This window comes from Acanthochromis polyacanthus, chromosome 17 (assembly GCF_021347895.1).
Source record: "Acanthochromis polyacanthus isolate Apoly-LR-REF ecotype Palm Island chromosome 17, KAUST_Apoly_ChrSc, whole genome shotgun sequence".
Classification (NCBI taxonomy): Eukaryota; Metazoa; Chordata; class Actinopteri; family Pomacentridae; genus Acanthochromis; species Acanthochromis polyacanthus.
Window position 1 is genome coordinate 25581010 of NC_067129.1, and position 22451 is coordinate 25603460.

Genomic DNA, 22451 nt, shown 5'->3' on the forward strand with positions numbered 1-22451 from the left:
CAACATGTAATCAACTTGTGGGGTTTCATTTACACGAGCATTATCAATTTTTGTTTATCAACTGGTCAGAAATACCAGGAAAACGCATAGATTTCTGTCAAGATAAGGCAACACACTCTTTGCTGTCACTGTATTAGACCCAATGTGCTTTTTGTTGTGCATACTCAATCCACAAAGGTCAGTTTAGAGCTGACAACTACTACTGCCATCCTCACTCTACTTTTAGTAAGAGTCATTTTCTATTGGTAGGAATTATGGAAATAGTATACAGAGATTTCATTTCAGTCTGCAATGAAACCCTTTCTTGTGCACTGAATACAAAGCATGTATGTAATTTTTATGTAAGTTACACAAAAAATAAAAAGAACAAGAAGAATTTCCTCAGACAGCAAGTTAGATGCAGCAATGAACATGAGTGCATTTCAGTTCCTGAGGGGAGAACAGCAGCACCTGGATTCAGGTTATTTCTAGAGTTGGGAGCAACAAGGGCTGGCTCAGCAGTGCACTTCCACATCTTGTATACATCTACATACATTCACTTTTCAGTTTGTCCATGCAGTTTTAAATAAAATTCTCTGTATGCAACAAGCAGAGAGAGATGTTGATTCGCTGTAAGCAGTCCCATGCTGTATGTGTTGCAATGCTGGCAAAAAATAAGCTGCAGCACTGAGATGCAGATCAGTGGGGAGGAGAGGTGCTCCCTACAGTTCAAAGCCTTCTGCAGGGAATCAGGCATAACCACCACCCTGCTGCTGGTTTAGCAACATTTTCACACTTGCATCCTACAATATCCAGGTCAAAGACATCAAAACACATCAACCTCTGCAAGAACAAACAGCTTTGTAAGATGCAGTGTCTGGGAAGAAATGCACTTTTTTTAGGTCATTTATTGTATTTTCAGCAGAATCTGTTATAATCACCAGCAGCAAACAAAATGATTCACATTCTGATGAATTCAGATGGTAAAACACTTAACAGTCTTGGCTAAAGCCATTGCATAAAGTGCATTTTCTCCAACAAACTACAATGTCGTGAATACAAGATCTCCAATCCTTGATTCTTGCAGCAGACCACAACAGCGATATTTCCTCAGACTCAAAAGTCTTACTAGACGCTGTATTTACAGAACACTGTTCAGACTATGTGACTATGTCAAGGTGACAGTGCAATGCGTGTTTTAACTAAAACCATGCACACTCAAGGCTGCAGTCTTTCGAGCTAAATACAGAACTTTGAACTTTCACCTGTTCCTTAACTGCATCAACCTGAAAGAGAAGAGGTGCAGCATAGAAGATGAACAATTAAAATAGTTCTCAAAGAAGAAAACTGCAGAGGAGGCAGGCATGCCAAGTTGTTAAATATAAGCCACCAGACATAATTCTGGTTGTGTATCTCACTGCATGCTGATATTGTTGAGTTAAGTTTAGTTTGATCACGTAGTTCATTTAAAGGAAAACAACAGTATATGCAATATTTTCAATACTATAAAAGTCACTCATTTGTCAATGTGTGTGGAAGGGATTAACATTTGCTCAGATCTTCTAACGATCCCCTCTGACATGATTCATTAAACTCCATCCTGAAGAGAGCTGGCCTACCTTGCTGAGGTACTCCCTCATGACCTGAATGAAGTATGGCATAGAAAAGTCCATGATGTTGTGCCTCCAGGCAGTCTCCAGCACCACGTCAGGCCGCAGCAGGTCATAGCAGGTGAACAGGCAGGCGGCGAAACACTCCTTCTTGTTCTCCTGTAGGAACCAGGACAGCAGCTCCTCTGCCAGCTCAATGTCCTTGGACTCTGACGCATACTGCATGGCATCCTGTGGAAGAGACACAGCATGGTCAGCTTCAAGAAGAGACAGAAGACAAGACAATGCTGATCCCACCACTGCACCCAAATGTAAACGGATCCTTTTCAGCACTACTGGTATGTGTTCACATGGGTGTTGTTGGGCACCAGGGGTCATGTCGTTTCCCCAACACTGAAAACTTGGCAGCGTCATGATGGAAAACTGACAATTGCTCTCAAAAGGGAAAACACTACAAGCTACCCCATCCTACAGTCATGCAAGGACTGTTTGCAAATGAATCGAAGAGCGTTCACCTGGGGCTCTCTGCTCCAGGATTTCCAACTGGACCAACGTGGCGGCTTGTTCAGAAACTTTTGTGTATTCCAGAAACAGTTTACCAAATGTGTTTCTTAAACCATTTGAGATGAGAAATAAGTCAAGCAGCTCCTAAATCTGGACAACACTGATGATTCTAAAAGTTTTTCACGAGTTTCCCGAGGTGTCCAGCAGTGGCCCAACACCTTTATTTTGCTGAAAGCCGACACTTCAACTTTATGCAAACGAGGATTGGGCAATGTGATGCTCCGTCTTTCAATACTCACTGCAACATAACCAGAATGCATTGCACAGCTGTTTAACTAAACAATGAATGGGAGGCACTTATGGATCATTGCATGTACTGTAAGGGTTTGTGAAGTACTTCAATACTTTTAAAGCACTTTTGCATGTGTCAGAGCCATTGTTGCAACTGCTGGTCTTATTTGTGAGCAGCCAAAACAGCAGGTCAGATTACAATAACTAACTGCCAGTTGTTTTTAAAACACCAGAGAGCACCTGTTGTTTTCACTTTGTGCAGTATCTCACCAACACCTACCCCTTTCACTCTCCATCAAAACAAAGCAATACATTGGAACTGTTCAACGGTAATGTCAAACCAATACTGCAACATGGAAAGCACCTTATAGAGCTTGTCCTTCTTGCAGAGCTCCACACTCTGTTTCCAGCGGTTGTTGCCCTTGAAGAGGTAGGCAGCGATTCTCCTGAACTCAATCAGCTCATGCTTCTCCAAACGCTGGGCCAGTGAGATGTTGTCAAAGTTGTCGTAGGCATCTATTGATGTCCTCAGTGCCTAACAAGATGTACATAAATATGATGTCAAAGAGCAAAGGTATGTCTGTATGTCTGTAGGTATGTTATGAAGTGATGTGGCAATGGTACCTGATAGTCCTCCTCTGTGATGAAGAGGTTGTTAAGTGCTTCATTGACTGATTTGTTGTTGTGGTTCTGTACCGACCGGAGGTAAGGTTTGACCAGAGGCAGCTGTTTCACCTGTTAACACACATGTCCAGTGATCATCTCAGTTCAAATCACAGGGGAAACTTGTTTTGTGGTTCAGTCTTATTATGAGATAGATTAAAGTGTACCTTGCTGAAGAAGTTGACAGCCCGTGAGTGGTCCAGTCTGGGAGAAAGCACTATGAGCAAATCATTCAGTAACAAGGGCTTGAACTCCAGATAGAACTGAGTGGCTTTGTAGTAAAGCTCCACGTTGGCCACCTACACAGAGGGCAGAGAGGAAGCGTTTCAGAAACTTAGGCAAACAACAACTAAATAAATGGAAAATATTTACAAATGCATCAACATTTGTTTAGATGGTAAGCCACTTTTATGAGCAATCACAAAATTAACAGTTAAAACAGTAAAGAACAGACTATAGAGAAAAGAAACACATCATCATAGGTTTGACTACAAGCTATTACATTAGTGCCACCTCAACAGAAAAAATACAAGCAGTAAAACTAATGTACTCTATTATTTAAAAAAATCCAAATAAAAGACACAAAAATATCTAAATTTTGATATTGATTCAAACTGTACCTTGGTGATGATGTCTTTGAACTGGCCCTCCTTCCAGGCATCTGTTGGGTGGTTCATCATGGTGATGATGGCATTGTCGTATTCTTCATACTTGTCGTACAGGAAGACCAGTTCGGCCCACAAGTGAGCCTGCTCTGCTGCCCTCAGGACCTTTGGGATGTTAACTCTGGACCAGAAGAGCTCCAGATGCTCCCTCATCTTCTGCGGCTTGAACTTGGAGTAAAGGATGGCGAGCTCTGTGAACATCCCCATGTGAGCACGCTCCAGGCCGAGGGCGGCCTCCAGCATGGTGATCAGCTCCTCAAAGTAACCGCGGTCCTGAGAGAGGAGTAAGGACAGCACATGGTTATTGAGCATCTATGTGAGAACTAAATGTTTCATTGACATGTCTCAAAGATATATTAGACTTAATGCACATTTTTCTGCGTTATAATTTTGAGAAATTTTAAGATTTAATTTCTATTTTACTTGGTAGTAGTTGATCAGCTCCTCCAGCTCGTCAGCGTGCACCACGATGTGCAGACCACACATCTGGGCCAATCTGAACTCCTTTCCATCCACGCAGGCGAAGCACACCTCTTTCCAGGTGCGGGTGCTGTTGGCCTTACGAGCGCCATCCACAGCAGCCTGATACTCTCCAAGGTGTACCAGAGTTGAAGCCAGACGGCCAAAGTTGGAGACATTGTTGTACAGCAGCTTTGCTGCCTCATACATTTTCTCGTCATAGCACCGGTCACCAACCTAAAAGATATAAGTACAATAAAAACATAGTTTTCATTTTGGGACCTCATTCTGAAGAGGTTAACAGATTTAAAGTCGTATGAGCATGAGGCTAACCTGTTGGATGTGAGCATTGTTGGGTCCATTTATAAACTCTTCAAGTTCTGCCAGGCGATTTGTTTTGGCCAACGCAAAGATCAGCTCCGTCTCTACATAAGATTCACGGGCCTTCTTACGAGCCATCTGAAGGAACTTGACCAAGTCCTCCCAGTTACCTGTAACAGTCATAATATCACGCTGTTGTTCTGTTTTATATCCATTCATTCTTTTTCTGCAGGATATGGAATACTGCTTTGACTGTTTTATGCTGATCGTGTGCACTTTCAACAACTGCTACACTAGTGGAAATGTTACACTCTCTGTTATCTATCAGCCAATATCCCTGGAGGGAAAAACTCAAATCCTACATCACGGCCGCTGTGATTAATTGGTTTCAATCGAAGTGTCATTGGCAAACAACTAATGGCTTTCAGTGAAACCTTGATTTGTGTTTGCAGTCATTAGTCAGCTCACAAAAAGTTATTCTACACTTTTCTCAGTCTTAACCCTTTAGGCGCCAGAGTTTTTTCAATAAAATATTCAGTTTTGATGTCATTTTTTCTAAAGGTTGTAACTTGAAAATGGTTAGAGATAAAGGCAAACTGTAAATGAGAAAAATCATCAGTATGACCCAAAGTTTATGATGGGAGTAAATTCACTCATCTAATTTGCATATTATGACGTCACCAGGCGGCAGACATATGGATTACATAACTCCATTGATGTTTATCGATCAAGATGGCTTTTCTTGGCTCAGAATTTGTCAGATCCCTGTCTCCACGATACCCAACAGGCTTATCAAAATGTCTGATCCACTTCTGAAACTATTCCTCATCTGTCAAGCAAACCTAGCCATCATCATCGTCATTTACGACAGGGCCGTGAACGCCACTGCAGCCTCCACCGTTAGTATCAGTGCATTTTCTCCTGTGTCTGCTGCTATTTCCGCGTTTTTTTTCCCCCCAACCCCCGCTATCCCCCTCATCATTAGCAGTGTTCTGACCACCCCTGCTACACCCACCACGTCCCCTCCTGCCACTCCGGACCCGGTGAAGCAAAGCATCGGCTCCAGCATGTGCTGCTTGTGGACTGTCATGGCGCACCGACCCGCTGCTGTTATGCACAGACGCAGCGTCACTTTCTCTCTCACTGGACGACTGAACATGTTCATCAGAGGGTGAATATTCCTCTTCAGAATCTCAGTAAGCCATTATTTGACCAAGTACTTTGTCAGCGTTGACCAGACCTCTGTATGGCGAGTTTTCTTGCTCTAAAATGCGCCGTCTTGCACTGTTATGCTCCGACGACGAGTCTCGTCTCCTCGGTTTTCAAACTCGACAAACTCCTAAACTTTGAATGAAAACATGCCCACAAATGATGCTCAGACTGAAGTTCCAGATGCCTGCCATCTCCTGGTATAAAGTAGTAACTGCATGAGGCACTATATTTGAAGCTGTGGCTTGTTATGTTCAGCAATGTTGCTTGTCACAATATTGCGACTTTGGCGCTTAAAGGGTTAATGTACTCTGCTATGCCTCATTGGCAGAAATACGGCAGCGTGGCTTTAAACTCATCCTATGAAATTAAATCCCAGTAAAGTCTTTTCTTATTTGAGCTTAACAAGTCTCCTTACCACTCTTATCAGCAGCCTGTACCACCTCCATGTATGCAGAGGGGTCATCAGCTTTGATGTAAGAGTCAATAGCCTCCTTAACCAGCTCCTTCTGTAGCTGAGCCTTGGCCAGTTGGCTCCATACAGCTGGCTCATTGCAGCGTTCTGCAAACTCATATGCCCGATCCAGGTTGCCAATATGCTCAATCAGCACCTAAGGCAAAAAAAGAGATTAGCAACCCATCTCAATCCAATAAGGCAATAGTCTGCGTGGTAAAGATTAGCCACAGACCTGCACAGCAGAGGTGTTGACGTCAAATTTTTTAAAGATGGCAAAAGCCTCCTCGAAGAGTTCATTGCTAATGGCGATGTTTGCGATATCAGGAGCATCATAGTTGTCTAGCCTGCTGATGTACTCCATCACACGTGTACGGTCAGCTTTGATTGCCGTCAGGATCAGCAGGTTCTGCAGATTCCTGTTAGAGTGAGAAAAAGACACTTTCAGCACAAAGATTCTTAAGTTTTCTCAATAATTCTTAAAAGTACAACACATGACAAACACCTGTGTTCACTAAAGACAGAGTTGTCCAGCACAATCTTCTCCAGCAGCTCAATGAGCTCATTGGGCAAGTCAGCGGTCATGAAAGCCTTCACTGTGACCGACACCTCCTCTGGGTCCTGGGTTTCTGACAGTGCTGTCTGCACCACCTGAAAGCACAGACAGAAAGGAATGGAAGCTTAGAGAAGTACCAGGCAGGAGTACTGAATAAGATGCAACATGTCTTGTATATTCTGTACCTGGTCAATAAGTGGTCGTCTGTAGGGGTTGCTCTCAAGCAGCACGCTGGCCCACAGCTCGGGGTCTTTGCGCCGAACCAGGTAGCGAGACAAGCTCTTGAAGAGGGAGTTCTCATTGCAGACCTGATGTGAAAGGACAAAAATTACAACTTTAACATCAGAGGCACCAACATAAGCAACACCAACAACAGCAGGTGGACATTTCGATGCATAATTGGTGAGAAGAAGACAAAAATTCCTCCTCACATTGATCAGCTCCTGGTCACACTGTCCTCTCTCATAGGCCACACAGGCCAGATGAGGGTCCCTCTTCTCGCAATATTTTCCCACCACACGGCTGTCATAGTAGGGGTTTTCTCTGAGGAAGCGTTCAGGGTTGTTATTGCTGTCAATGTAGATCTTGGCCAGGGCATTATGGGTAGCGGGCTCTTCGCAGCCTTCATGGATACGAGACTCGAGCCAGGGCAGCAGCAGTTTCAGCCTACAAGCAAAATGGATGTCAGAACACTGGCTGCTCACACAGCTTCTCAGACAGAGAAGCACAATTCAAACCCCTATACTGAGTACTAGAAGAAAATACCTACATTTTTGAAAGCATTTTTGTCTAGAACTTGATACTCTCCAACAACATGACTTCTTTATCCTGACTCGTTTCCAATGTAACACAACAACCTGAAAATCACATCTTCTCTTTTCTAAAAACCTGTTCAACTCAGTTAACTCTCCTGTAAATGAACAGTAATGCCTATATTCCCACTAAATCATCACTCCAGTAAATATTTTTATTTCAATCTGCAAAAGAAAGCATATCTGAAGAGAATAAATTTGCAGGTTAATCTGTCACTATCATCAATATTACAAGCATAAAAACAGTCATCTTAAAAGCTGCCCTTAGAGAAAGCAATAATTCTACACTGTGACTGGAAGAACACTAATAAAACCAGATCTCTAACTCAAATAGCTGGCAGATAAATTAGGTGGAGGAGGGCAGCACCTGTTCCTTTTTTCCACCTCAGCCACCAGCTCATCAGTGGAAAACTGTCCTCTGACAACCAGGATCAGGCTCTTGATGACATCCTCAGAGCAGTCCACGTCTAAGAGACCACCAACCACAACTGGCAGACGGCTGGGATTCACCTAAGGCAAACATACAAAAAAATCAGTTACATCTGTAGAGCAAAGATGCAGAGTAATAGTAGTTTGAATGTCTCTGCATTGACTCTTACCTTCTGAACATAGATCTCAATGTACTTCTGCAGATTGTTGCGGTACAGGTAGAGGACCAGGTCATGCACAAAGTCAAAACGGTCACAAACGATGATGAGTGGCAGCTGGTCAGTGAGTTTGGCTTCCTGTGTATCACACAGAGTGGAGGGAAAGAGAATATCGTCAGTTATGATTTTGTAACCTACAAAAACACGTTCACACATGCCACAATCAACCAAACCTTGTGCAGCACAGTTCATCCTTTACTGCTTTTAGTATTCACCAGGAATTTGTTGTTGCAATGCAATACAAGTTCATTTAGCTCAAATGACTGTATCACTGAAAATGTATTTAAGATGCTATTTTCCAGTTACTTCAGCCCTCCTCAAGAGATTCACAAATTCCACATAACACAATATACACAGGGAAATAAAATAAAGGTCTACCACTATAACAAATAAACGGCACAGTTTTTGAGAGGCTACAGGAAGGTTAACTTGTGTATTTCACATTAAACTCATGGAACAAGATCTTTGAGTATTCTAAAATGTCTTCTCACTCATTAACAGGCAGAGAGCTGCCAGTTGTCAGGTCACCACAAGGCAGCACTGACCACTAGTCCTGTGTTCCACTATGTACTGGTGTGCTGACACACCGTTGCCATCCACAGGATTAACAAACTGGGATTGTGCACCTTGTCCACTATTATTCATGAACATGCTGCACTGACGAGAAGCTCCTATTACAGTACTACACACTACACACACAGACACCTTTACTGTTTAGAAAAATAAAGTATAGAATCTTTCAATTCTTTACTACTTTTTGCAATTACACACAAAACATGACTGGGCAAAGTTCAGAGAGCACTGGTAGCACCCCAGTGGGTGTATGGATTGTGGTGTATGAACATATACACCTCCATACAAATCCCAGTTTCAATCCTGTGTCTGAAGTTCAGGGGTGAGGAGGAAAGAAAAAGAAGGATAAGTCCTGTACTTTGGGAAAGCATGGATTTACCTGATACAAGTCCTGCCATTCCAAAGTCAAAAGAGGAAAAGCACAAAACAAAATTGACTGCCATCAGGACTGTTGCTTTAACATTTATAACCAATACAGGGAAGGTGCAGGGGATCAGTCTGTGATTTCAATAAATTTCATATCTATGCAAAGGGATCAAACTGTAAATGTGTGAAGGTTTTCTTTCAGCAGTTGTAATGTAAAGACACTCTGAGCAACATGAGATGCAAAATAAAAGAGGATTCAAGAACTGCATCACTAAACCTTCTGTCTTAGGACCAACATGGCATAAAATTAGGAAAATTGCTTCAGGCCTAAAGAATTTGCGTAGGTGAGAGAAAGAGACAAATATAAAAACAATATAATAAAGGGAGAAAAGGTTTCAATTGATCGGCCCCTGTGGCTTTACCTTGAGGAAGTTCTTGACACGTTCAGGGTCATAGCAGTTGCTTTCTCTACAGATCCTCTCCACCTCTTTGATCTGGCCTGTCTTGCAAGCAGCCTGAATGTATTTGAAGTGAACTTCAGGATCCTGACTAAAGTTCACAATAGAGCCCAGGAAGTAGAACAAACCTGAGGGACACAGACAGATACATAAAGCTTTTAACAACATACATGTCTACAGGCTCCCCCAGTCTAATGACATCAATATGGATTCAGTAATATATCCTGAAAATGTCCATGATGGTTTTTTTTCTAGTTACCAATTGGCTCACTTAACTTTAGGCTCCATTTTTCCAGTAACAGTAGAGCAGCTGCATTAGCTGACCTCCCGGCCATTCTGCACAATGTATTGATCGTCCTGCCTCTGTTCTGGTCTACTTGTCTAATGATAATTGGGGACATCTATCTAAGTTCACTGGCTGGAAATGCAAACGCAATTGAATGTCTATACTGGGCACTAAAGTATTTTAGGTAAACTTCTCTACTGGACTAAATAATTCATTAAGTTGGAAAGACTGTATTTGAAACTTTTTAGTACCACCCAATCCGAAGTGAACTAGGTACTAGTTCATGAGCAAGCTTTCCATTACCGTCCATGAACTTAAACAAAACTACAGCATTCATACCGTCTGGATTACTGACATCAAACAACACACCATGCTGGTATGAAATTTGGGATCTCACCTTCAAAGCTCTTGAAGGACTCAAAAAGCTCAGTGAGGGCCTGTGTGGTGAGCTGTTCGTGGTACTTGGAAGCCACCTGGACGCAGATCTGCAGGTTCTGGCGAATGTTGGCCGAGAGCATGGCCCTGAGACACTCCAGAGAGTCTTCCACTGACAGTGAACCAAAGAAGTTCACTAGCCACTGGACATGGGAGAGAGAAAGTTAGTTTAGGTCATACAATCTATCGTGGGTTCCATAATAAGCAATGTAAAGTTTGTAAGAAAGGAAAGCAGTCTTTAGTATTAATCTGACTGCACCCTGAAGCCTACCTCTGGGTTGAGCAGGTGTGTATGCACCACAGCACGCTTGATGTCGTACAGGTCTGTGTAGTGCTCCAGTGCCCTTTGCAGAAGTCCAGCCTTCTCACACAACTGGGCGATGTGGGCACGATCGTAATTTGTGAACATCTGGTTGCCAAGGATCGCATCAGCAACCTACATCCAAAGGAAGAAGCATTATAAAGTTAGAAAACGATCATCCTAGCTTAATTAACTGCATTCCATTAAACAAAGCATAGGTAGGTTCACCTGTGGGGCATGCATGAGGTTCATCTCCAACAGGCGAGTCTGTAGGGGTCCTTCTGAAGGTCTGTTGTTCTTCAGAGCATCCAGGAGGAAGGAAGTGCACTGCTGGATCAGGTTGTACTCCATGAATACATCCACAATCTGGTCAGACACAAAGACACATAAGTGAGAACTAAAGAGCAGAAACCATGCTTGTGTAGCTGCTATAACTCTGACAAGAACATTACTTGTCAAAACCTCTTATTTTGCACTACAGCTACACTACACAATGCCCCCCCCCATACACATAAATCCAACACACCTGCCATGGCCTCCTATTTTCTGCACCACTGACAGGACTAAATTGAAGAAATGTAAGGTCACACACACTTCTACAAGGTTTTAAGAACAATTACATAGTAAAGTGAGAGTTCACTCAATACAACACACTCCTTGTTCCAACAACCGAAGAAAGCCTCTGATGCAATGCGTTGTTTTCTTACAATTCCTATTATGTGCCAGGACAGCACTTTAGGGAACACAGAAAGCTGTTTCAGCAGTTAATATCAGCACACAAAGTTCTGCAGTGGCAGGAAGTAAAGAAAAGGATTCATTTCTTTTATATCTAAAGATGTTTGAGGGTCACAGTCAACACATGTTGAGACTTTGTCTATCTTTAAGTTTAAGGTTGGCCAGTTAATTGCACGCTGGGATAAAAGAAGGTGAGAATGGCTCTCCATTAGGAAAAGTGAACACTCACCTATACACAAAGACAACAAAACAGAGACTAATGCCCCTCTCAAAAATATGACAAAACCGCTGTTGCTGGTATAGAATTTCAAAGCATTTTACTAAAAGCAAAGCATGTTTTCTGATGGCTCCCTAAAAATTCCCTCCTGCTTTCCTCTAACCTGTGTGATGTCAGCCAATGGTTCTTCATCCTGGACCAGCATCTGTGCAAACTGCAGGCCCTGTTCTGGATTGATCCGCATCACATTCCTGAGCAGAAAGATCCAGTCTGGAGTGTAGCCCACCTAGAGCACAAGAAACAAAGACAGTGACTGGTTTGGTTCGGTTTCGTTCCGTTTGCGGCCACAGTTCCAGGACAAAGAGGGAGGTTTGCACGAAAAGACAGAATGGAAAATCTAGGGACAAGTGTGTAACAAAGCAATCAAAAAGTGATCTCATACTGATAACATTTAATGGAGCCAAACATCTTATTCAAGCACATAACGTTTTAAATATTGTGCTACACAGTTCATTACAACTAGCGACCAATTACCATCTCAGACATACCTTCTTGGCATACAGGACAATCTTTGGGAACTGTCCAGTCTCTGCAAAGCACTGAATGACCTTGTTGGGGACGTTGGCCCTCAGGTAGACACTGAGAGCCAAAGTGGGATCCACTGCTTTCACCAGGTCACCCAGTTCCTCTGAACACTCCAACTGAAATGAAGGACAAGTGACATCAGCACTTGAAGAAATTCGAGACAGCTTTCAAAGTAACACATTTACTTTATTTAAACCTCATTTCTGTTGTTTATTTCTCCTGTCTTTATTCCCTTTTAACCCTCTGAACCTCAAAACTCACTGATGGGTTTGACAGGTATGGTATTTTTCTTAATACACTAAAATTACACTATTCATCGGAAATTTGAAGTTGACAGTCCTTGAAGTCATCATATTGGACTTTTTGTCTGAAAAATTAACCACATGTAGGCTTGAAAATTGAGATATTTAATTTAAATGCATTTTTTCTATATCTATTCCACGTCTCCTTTAAAAATCTGAAGAAGAAACAGTTTTCAATAAGTAGATTCTGCGCTCTTAGTGTAGCTGTAAAGCCATTAGTGAGTTGAACGGAAAAAATGATCACTCTTTGGTTTCACTGCAGTAGTTTTCTCTACTTTCTCTAGAAGTAGAGAAAGTACTACTACATACATGATAGCATAGACATATCATGTCTATGTCTATCAGCATAGACATGATAGACCTGATAGACTTTATTTTAGCCCACGGTGAGTAAAAATGTGACAAGAACCCAGAAAATGCTTAGGGTTCAGTGAATAAAAAAACCCCTACATGAGCAAATACACAATGAAAATACATCAACAGATTATATTAAAGTTATGCCAAATGATAAAAGGATTGCATACTGGTATAAAGAAATTCAATACAAAAAGCAAGGTCAAATGTGTGCATGACCAAAAAAAACATTAACACACCCTTACAAGCAAAAATGTTAAATGGAATGAAAATTTAAGTATAACATGTTTCACATCTCCCACCCTTTATTTTTTTTACTATTGAGGCACTTTAGATCCACCCACAGTCCTGAAAGGAAATTTCACAAATTCCTTGCATATCACATGATCTCACGTCATCCAAGATAAACGGCATGTAAACAAAACAGGCAGCGCAGGAAGAGCCTCTTTGTGTGAGTAGAGGTTAAGACAGAAATTCACAATACCTTGTCTTCCTTCAGCCACTTCTCCAGAAGCTGCTTTCGTCCCTGCTGGAGGACTGGTCTGCAAAGCTCCAGGGATTCAAACTTGTTGAGCTGGCCCTGGTCCAACAGGATACCAAAGTACTGCAGCAAGGGGGAGGTCTGACCTGGCTGAGTGGGAACACTCTGGAAACGGCGGATGGTGTCTGGGGTGCGCAGGATACCCTGAGAGGGGAAAGGTCAACCGAAGGGGAGAAAAGATGTAAACAAACAATAACAGCTATAATAGGAGGGTAGAAGTTAATGAAATAAAATACAACCACACTACAAGCAATGCAACAGTCCAAAGTTTACATTGCACTTTTGTTCAGACTGTGTGAGAGATGTATTGTGACTGCATGATTAAAGAATGAGTACCTTTGGTGCATTTGCAGCAACCTTAGCTGCCTCAGAATAGCTGCCAGCAGCAAATAGGTTGTTGAACTTGCGTGCAAACAGTTCTTCAGCCCCGGCGAGGTTGTTGCGGACAGCTAAACGGAGAGCCAGATCTGGATTCTGCAGCACGTTGGTGATGTAAGGAATGATATTCTCCTCTTCCACACAAACAGACAGCACCTGTGTTACAGGAAAATAGAGGAAATGTCGCTTTACAGTGGACTCGACATCATTCTCAGTCTAACATAGATTGAAGTTCTCAGTGTTATCTACCTGCCTTCTGGTGGAGACTCTCAGTTTTCATAGTCTGTGTATTGCACCGAACTACAACTATTCACTGCTTCCAAGTCAATATGTCATTCCACACTATGGAATTACACACAGAGGTGATCATTCTACAATCGCCATACTGTACTTTAATTAATATCTTTTTTCTTATCAGATTTTTTGTAGACCACTAATTAATAAGTCAAGTGACTGACCACACTAACCCCTACAACAATACTGTCTCTAGCATCTGGAACAGGATCACAGAAACGTTCACAGCCACAGAAAGCAAAATCTTGAATGGTAGTAATATGATAAATCTGACACACATCTGGACTACACTAGCAAAAATCATCACATTCCTTATTTGCGTCTTGTGCCAGAAATCAAAGGTGCAAGCTCAGCTGACAATAACTGTGGACGATAGCATTAAGCGCGCCTGGCCTTAGGATATGGATCCTGAATGCAAATGTGTTATTAGTGGGTCAGTGTAACGCAGGGCTTTTGTTAGAGGTCTGGCAACAGAAAGAAGAAGGAGAACGAGTGAAATAAAAAGAGCAGGATGGAGAAAAAGAGAGGGGGCTGAAGGATAAAGACAGCCAGTGTTGGCCCCTCTACAAACAGGCCCTGCAGGTCAGTGCCCCGGCTTTTAATACGGGTGAGTAAATCTCATTCTTCTCAGCACAAATGTAGGGCCACTTACTATGATGTGGGAGGACTTACTGGAAGTAGCTGAAATAAAATATGAACAAAGAAAAAGGAGAAGCAAGAACTTTGTTTATGGGGATGCTAGGTAAGTATTATGTGCGGACAGGGAAGAGGGTACAGTATCTGAAATGGATAAAGAGGCTGATATCAAAGTCAGAGATAATCATAAACAGAAATGTGAGTGAGACTAGACCTGATACTGACCCAAGGCATTACATTTTCTGCCTAAATGCCAATTAAAGAAACTCTTTAATTATGTGAGTCAGTACTTGAATGACAATACAGCACTATCACACATTCAGCAAAAAAAAAAAAAAAGAAGTTTCTTACACAGCTTAAACTGGCATGCCCTTTACTGATAAGAATCTGATGGAAAACTTACAGGAACAACTATTCTTAACAAGACAGCACCAAGAATCAGATGACACATGAGCTGCAGTATCCAATAATTCACAGGCCAGACACTAGCATGTACACAAAATAGTCATCACAGGTCTCTGCTACACTGTTGATGTGGAGAATAAGGTGACTGTAAAAGAGAACCAGCACTAAGAGGATTGAGGGCACCAGGCTGGGCCTTCCACTTCATATCATGTGCTGATGGGAGGTGGGAGGTGGGCTCCCCCCCCCCACCTTTATTGTTATCACATATTAGACTTGTAGAGCCGGATAATCATAAACCCTCATTGTTGTAGATGTTCATATAGTGCGTCATTCGGCCGACGACTGTATTTGCAGAACTATGTTCATATATCAACAGGAGCGGATTGAACGTTATTTCATTCGGTCGTTTGACCGAAGGGCCGGTATCTGGGGCCGGTGCGGTGATCTTTATTAAATAATTTTGTTTACTGATCACCCGGCGCCGGTATGGCTCATCCATTTGTAGGGGTGGTCTCCGACGCAGGGGCTCGGGTTCGGTTCCTGCCCGCGGCACTTTTATGCATGTCTTCCCCAGACTCTTCTCCCCATTTCCTGTCACTCTTCACTGCAACTATCACAGTAAAAAGGCAAAAAAAAGTAAAGAATTTTGTTTATTTATCCATATGCGGCCGAATGGGATGAGCGTCCAACCATTAATCTGCCCTGTACCGGCACACAGGCACACATGCACACATGCACACATGCTTCACACCACAACTCCCGAGTGAAGATGAATTTCTCTATGTGAACCGAAAAAATGCACAGTCAATCAGTGTGCAAATTATTTGTACATCGGACATGATCATAACAAATTTAGTGGCAGGGTGGCCTGGGTCACACATGATTCATTCATCCTGACGCACAGCAGTGAAAAGACTGCCGGCCGGCGCCGCGTGAAATGCCGTGGATCAGCAGTTTACTTATATACAGATACATTCATGAGTTACTTTGCATTGACCATTCATGGTAAAATGTGGGTGTGTTGTGGGCGGAATGTGAGGTGGATCCACCTGTGCAATCTTCCAGCTGGTGTGTGATTTATCAAGAAATTGCATGCAGCTGTGCTTACGCAAAGTTTTATAAATCAGGGGCGAGGGGCATACGCCCTTTTCGTATTTTCGGCGTACGCAAACTTTAGTATGGACCCTACGCAATGTTTTATAAAGGAGGCCCCAGATCTATCACAATCACACTGCCCAGTCTGAGTCATGTATCAGGTTCTGATGCTCAGACTCAAACAAACAAGCAGTCTTTGCCAAATCCACAGCTACCAATGAGAAACTTGTTGACTGCAACAGGGACCAGTTAAGGCAGTGTGCAAACAGTAGTAATGGATAGAATTGACCAGACACTAACTGAAAAACGTTGCAAAGTTTTTTCCATGACCTCAACATGTTAGCACCTCTCTAAGCATAAGGTTGTAATATTTGACTTTTTTCTCTGACACACACCACTGTGGTTTGATGCTATTAAGTTTCATCACTGCAGTATTCTTTGTAACAGCTCCACAGAGCAGATGGTTACTGAGGGTGACTCAGATAACCGTTTTCAGAAGAGTTGGTTGTATTTCAGTTCCATCCTTATTAAATACTGAAGCACCACAACACAAATATTAATCTAAAACCTTAGTCCAGTCTAGACAGGAGGAAAAATATTGGACAGTAGTAGACTAAAATCACATCTGATTAGCTTTATGAAATGCCTGCAGGACTGTAGTAATGTGTTACTAGTATTAGCAGTACAAGATTACCAATTTTCTTGGTAACCAACCCTCTTAACTGGTGGGCCTAGACAGTGGCCTATTGTCTCTCAGATCACTGCCTCTGTGTATGTAGTTGTGCATGTACATACAAACACACACACACACACACACACACACACACACACACATACGGACTTAACCGCCCCAGCATACAGCAAGATCCGTCACTGCCTCAGATCAGCTTTCCTCTCCTCACTCAATTATTCATGTGGTGTGTGGCCTGCCTGGAACATTATTCATCAGCTGGCTGTATCCTGTTCTCCTTTCTGGTTCAGCTTTACAAAACCAGTAAGACACAACCCTCTCTGCTCTCTTTGTGAAACATTACACCCTGGATTATTTATAATGCCGCCTGGAAAAGTCTGAGTTTGCCTGATGACGACAGGCAAACAAGGAGGTGCTGTTGTCATTATCCGATGCAACAACTGATGTTTGATTATTTGTTTGCCAACATTCATTTACTTGCACAGAAGAATTACATGTGTCTGCTGGCGTAAAAATGGGTAAATAATAAAGTGATTCAACTGAGATTGTGTGACAGATGTCAAGAAGAATATTAGACATCATCTTCAAAATTCTACTTTGGCATTAACAAGACTGAGCAGCTAGTCTAAACATAAACGTAATGTCCCTGAGCATTCAGGACAAGCATTGGTTGACATTTTTACCTGTCCCTTCCTGTTGACCCCGATAATGCCTGAGGTGGCCTCATGTGGAGCAGTGACAAAGATGGTCTCCCCGCTGATGCGGTTCATGTAGATGCAGGTGCCTGTCTCCAAGTCGTACAGGTGGATGTAGCCATATTTGGTAATGAGGAAAACCACATCCTGCTTCGAACTTATCTGTTACAAAACAAAATGAAATTAGTGACTCTAAATATAGGGCTATGCTCTCCAGAGCACATTGACTTAATTGTCAATATCCTCTTATCCTGCCAAATTCGCTCAATTCAGGGAATTTTGCCTGGAAGAATTGTAGTAATCAAATTACTTGAATAATTCGATGAATCGTTTCAGATATAATTGATACCAAGTCAAAGAATTTGCATATGTTCAACCGATAGCCAAAATATTGAGTGCAAACCTTGCAAGCAGCAGTTTACATATCACAGCTCAACAATGAACCTAACAGATAAAGTAAAAACAGCAACTAAATTGTCTGCATTACATTCAGGATCTGTAGGCTAACAAGGCTAGCAGGTAGCTTGCATTTACTGCACTATGGCAAACTGGTTGAGGAGTAAGTATGACTTCAGTTGACCAAGATTTTTTTTGGTTGTGTACAGTTCAGAGTAAATTAAAGAGGTTAGTATGTGACACTTCAGAAAGGGCATTTGAGAAAGCTTCTAATTTACTAATAATTTCCTGTGAGTGCAGGGACATCTACTGAAAGAGATGCTGTAATTAATGTCTGCAATTGACCAGGTTTTTGTAGGTATTGGGTGACAGTTTACTATCTCATGAGGACCTGCTAAGCTGATCTATTATTCAACTGATTTCAGTTTGACAAAAGTAGATGCTTAGTTGTGGAAAAATACCTGCATGGCCACAGGAAAGTCGTTCTGGGCTTCTGGGGGGAAGAAGACATCTACTGCTTTCTTTGGAAATGGCTGATTACCAGTTGCTGGGGTCCCTACTTCGATGATGTGCAACTGGATCAAAGAGAGAAAACATTTTTGAGAATGAGGAACAGACTGCATAGGGTTTTACTGGGGCAATGCTAGCGACACTAAACGCTTTCTTTATTATGTTATTAACATCAGTCACCTTCCCTCCAGCCTGGCCTCTGACAGCAAAGCAGAACAGAGTTGACTCCTCTGTGTTTCCTTCCATCTTAAACTGGGCAAAGCTGGCAGCATGGCCTTCAATGGGCTGAGAAACCTTTCTGTCAACAGAGTACAGCTGCATTGCTCCCACTACTCGATTTTGCTGAAAAGGACAAAAAAACATACATAAATGTGTATAAAGCAATTTTACCAACAGTAACAGTTAATGTATACACTTGGTTACTTACAAATGTGAACAGGCAATCTATTGTATATTCTCAGTGATGAAGATTTGTTGTAAGCTGGAAAACCACCTGACCCCAGTATATTCTCCTGAAGACATGCAGAACAAAGTACCTGAGCTGAGATCCCGATGAGCAGGAGCCATTTCTGCTTGGCATCAGTGCGATAGTTGATGATCTGACACCCTGCCAGGCTGGAGTGGCGGTCAAAGACTTTCACAGGTTGTGAGTCACCCTCCATGCTCCAGTGGTAGACGGCATTGTCAGTCACAAGTGCAACTGTGTTCAGGGAGATCCACTTCCAGAAGGTAACATCGTCCGTCATGGTGTGTGCCTTCATCTTGCTCTTCATCTCAATGTTAAAGATCTGAAGGGTTTTGGCGGCTAGAAGGGGGAGAAACAGGGCAGGAACCAGGCCCAGGAGGAATGTTATAGTTTCTGACAAGTGCGTCTTCATATATACATACATTTATAAGAAAAGAAACACCAAATTTTAATAAGAGATGGGAGATTTAAATTGGAAATATTGCAGTCATCAGGCAACGACGCCATGACCGATAGACAGAGGATGCCAAACATGCTGTTGTCGGAAATTGTGTCATAAGTGTGCTGGATGTGGCACAGAAAATGGAACAAGTGAATTGAATTTTGGCCTTCTGAAAGGTTACACAAGGTGTGATGGTGTCAATTATGTGCACTCCAAACAACTAAATGTTCCCTTTCTAAACTGTACTGGTCAATCATGTGGCACATTAATAAAAACACATAGCTGCAATTTGCCTTCTGCCACTGCATTTCGAATTAAAGAGATAAATACAAAAACAAGGATTTTTTTCTTTCAATGTGGAATTAACAATGCAGTGAGAAAAACTAAGAGACAAGGAGGGCAACAGGTGCTGCTTGTGATAAGCAAAATTGTGAATGGCTGAAGACATGCAGATTTCTTTTTTAGCACCAGCTGTACTGACTTATAGTCTGCATGTGTCAAGTACTATGTCCGACCACATGGCGAACCCCATCAAACGAACAGCCTCAATAGAGAGAAACAAAGCAGACAGAAGGAAGAAGCAAGAACCAAACAACTCACAAAAAAGGCAAACACATCTGCATCTGAGACAAATATAACAGTGGAATAGGACAGTAATACAGATACAAAGAGGTGTAATTAAGGGTGAAGTACACATTTTGAACCATTAGGGACTTTTAGACGAGTAGAAAAGGTGTCCAATAATGATTATGACTGATTATTGACAACTGAAGTTAACTGGTTGTCTGGATAACAGACCAGAGAGTAAATGTTTATAAAATGTTCACTCACCTGTATTTTTTTTGTTTTATTAGTTAGGGTTAATATAGTGAGCTAAAGCTTTATTAAGAAGCAGTGTGACTTCCTTGTTTGCTCATTATTCAATACTCACCGACAAAATGAGAAAAAGCAAAGACCAATGCATTGGCACAACCGTCAAGATCATTTCGCCATCACTAAGCCATGGGATCAATGTACGATAAGCAGTGTGGCAAATGGACCACTTCCAGCAGCAGCCAAATTTCAAAGAGCAAGCAAAGAAATTTTTTATTGAATCATGATTAGCAGTTGGACGTGTGCGTGCGTACGGTGTCCATCCCTCAGACATGGTTACATGAAAAGGTTAAAGCTCATACTGTGTCACATGACAAGGTCGACTGAGACGCATCATTATGGCAGACTGAACAGGGAGGACAGTGAGGGTGGAAACAGGGAGGGAGGATTTACACTAACTGCACGCTACATTTTCAGACAGGTACTACAACCTGAGGAGGTACGCCAATGGAGCTCTCCAACACAAAGTCGAGTTTCCTGGTCCTCCTAATATATTTGCTACATCTCCATACAGCCACTGTATGTCGTTTACACTTGATGAGGAATTTAAATTGCTGAAGTGCTATTGTCTTCAGTGGGAAGCATTCGAAGCTGTCCCTAGTAAAGAAAACACCTCATGTATTTTGCAATCAATAATAGACCTAAAAGACAATATGTAAGAGGCAAATATAATCAGGGTAACTAATAATCAATACAAACTGAAAGTAAGACTATTAAGCATTTGTTGTATAACATTTAAACTTGGGCATAAAGTGCAGTGGCCAAACTATTGTAAAGTGCACTCTGCATTAGCCTGCATTTCAGAAGTTTGTCTGTAATAAGTTACAAATCCTGAAAAGTTTCGCACACAATTTGTAAGTGCATACGTCATTACACAAGTCGAGGATAATTAGCAAAACTTCCAACTTCAAGTTGATACATTTATCGGAAGACAATACATTGTCGTCTGATATCTAGTTCACACAATTTGACAAGTGAAATAGAATGCATCGTTTGGTCTGGTCGGTGCCCTAAAAATCATAGAGCTATCTACAACAGCTATTTTTGTAAGGAAGAATGACAGACCAACTCATAGATAAAACTATGACCACAGGAAGGCAGTTTAGCCAATAATCCTACATTTCAAGCTTTTTGGCTTTGACAAATTATTTAAATAGTTGGATGGGGAAAAGGCCAAGACACAGATGGACACATAAATCAGCTAGATTCCTGGATCTTCTGGACAACACATGCTCCTTCACTGTTAACAGCAATCAAAAAAGATCACTTTTCTACTTTTCGTTTGCCTCTCATCTGGGATTACCTGTGATCGAATAATGTCCCATCAGGAACATGTGAATTAAAATCAATGCTGCTACAATGCTATTGGCAATGCAATTAGACTTCCCACATAAATTACAAGTCGGAACATTCATTCTACCCTCTCATAGTTCAAGCAAACAGTAATGTTCAGTTTTTGATCTTGAGAGACCACGGTTTTGGCGAACGTTGCAAAATGAATTAAATATTAAGCACAGCTGGGAGACGAGTGAAAAACTGGTTTGGGTAATTACAACTTCACACAGATGGAAGAGGACATGGATTTCAAATTAAAAAGAATGTGAATTAAAATGAAATTATTTCTCCCCATAGTATTATTACATGTACAACAGGTTCTAAATCATTTATATATATAATAAAAATGATGGAATGCCAGCAAGCTGTAAGGCTGTGAAAGCTAAATCCTGTTTATGAAAGAATAATTTCAATGGCCAAGATCTGGGAAAAAGCTTCAAAGAATACTCCACGTTAAAATAATGGAAAATATTAAAACCTATCCTTTAGCTTACAGGTTTGATGAGTATTGTACCAATGTCAACACACAATTGTAGACAAAGTCATGTCAGCTTTAGTCTGAATACTGAATACAATTGTTTGCTGCAGAGAACAATAACACATTGAATTATTTCATGGCAGTGTAATTTGCACATAACTATTGTCTTGAAAACAGGATTTTACTTTCACAACAAAGTAGTTAAATTTCAACTCACCGTCTGCAAACACATAAGAAAGCAGTAAAGAAAAAAACATAGAAAAGACAAAAACAAAAACAACAAAAAAGTCAAAGCAATCATGGATGCTGGACAAAAAGAATAAAAATATGCTATTCTGAATATTCAGAGGACAAATGTTTGGGGAAAAAAACATACATGCTGGCTAATAAAAACTACTTCACAGCGAAAGACTAAAGTAGCTGGATGTGTATGA

The 22451-nt window shown here is 41.6% G+C and overlaps 1 protein-coding gene across 3 annotated transcripts in view; it reads right to left on the bottom strand.

Moving 5' to 3' along the window:
* The window catches only part of cltca (clathrin, heavy chain a (Hc)), a 36496-nt gene that overhangs the window by 3327 nt on the left and 10718 nt on the right, over nucleotides 1–22451 (bottom strand). Inside the window, exons 3-29 of one of the 3 annotated variants that reach the window (XM_022204326.2) lie at nucleotides 18960–19228; nucleotides 18604–18765; nucleotides 18375–18488; nucleotides 17506–17679; nucleotides 13660–13857; nucleotides 13267–13467; nucleotides 12090–12242; nucleotides 11705–11827; nucleotides 10818–10955; nucleotides 10560–10724; nucleotides 10251–10431; nucleotides 9532–9695; nucleotides 8123–8248; nucleotides 7891–8033; nucleotides 7143–7377; nucleotides 6897–7019; nucleotides 6661–6806; nucleotides 6391–6574; nucleotides 6120–6312; nucleotides 4505–4662; nucleotides 4136–4408; nucleotides 3668–3985; nucleotides 3215–3346; nucleotides 3009–3119; nucleotides 2749–2919; nucleotides 1599–1820; nucleotides 1245–1265 (exon numbers count right to left, since the gene is read on the bottom strand). In XM_022204326.2, the coding sequence (XP_022060018.1) occupies nucleotides 1245–1265; nucleotides 1599–1820; nucleotides 2749–2919; nucleotides 3009–3119; nucleotides 3215–3346; nucleotides 3668–3985; nucleotides 4136–4408; nucleotides 4505–4662; nucleotides 6120–6312; nucleotides 6391–6574; nucleotides 6661–6806; nucleotides 6897–7019; nucleotides 7143–7377; nucleotides 7891–8033; nucleotides 8123–8248; nucleotides 9532–9695; nucleotides 10251–10431; nucleotides 10560–10724; nucleotides 10818–10955; nucleotides 11705–11827; nucleotides 12090–12242; nucleotides 13267–13467; nucleotides 13660–13857; nucleotides 17506–17679; nucleotides 18375–18488; nucleotides 18604–18765; nucleotides 18960–19228 (4598 nt within the window). Of the gene's footprint in view, nucleotides 1–1244; nucleotides 1266–1598; nucleotides 1821–2748; nucleotides 2920–3008; nucleotides 3120–3214; nucleotides 3347–3667; nucleotides 3986–4135; nucleotides 4409–4504; nucleotides 4663–6119; nucleotides 6313–6390; nucleotides 6575–6660; nucleotides 6807–6896; nucleotides 7020–7142; nucleotides 7378–7890; nucleotides 8034–8122; nucleotides 8249–9531; nucleotides 9696–10250; nucleotides 10432–10559; nucleotides 10725–10817; nucleotides 10956–11704; nucleotides 11828–12089; nucleotides 12243–13266; nucleotides 13468–13659; nucleotides 13858–17505; nucleotides 17680–18374; nucleotides 18489–18603; nucleotides 18766–18959; nucleotides 19229–22234; nucleotides 22238–22451 lie in introns of all 3 variants that reach the window. The other 2 variants (XM_022204327.2, XM_022204328.2) reach the window with 2 other exon arrangements.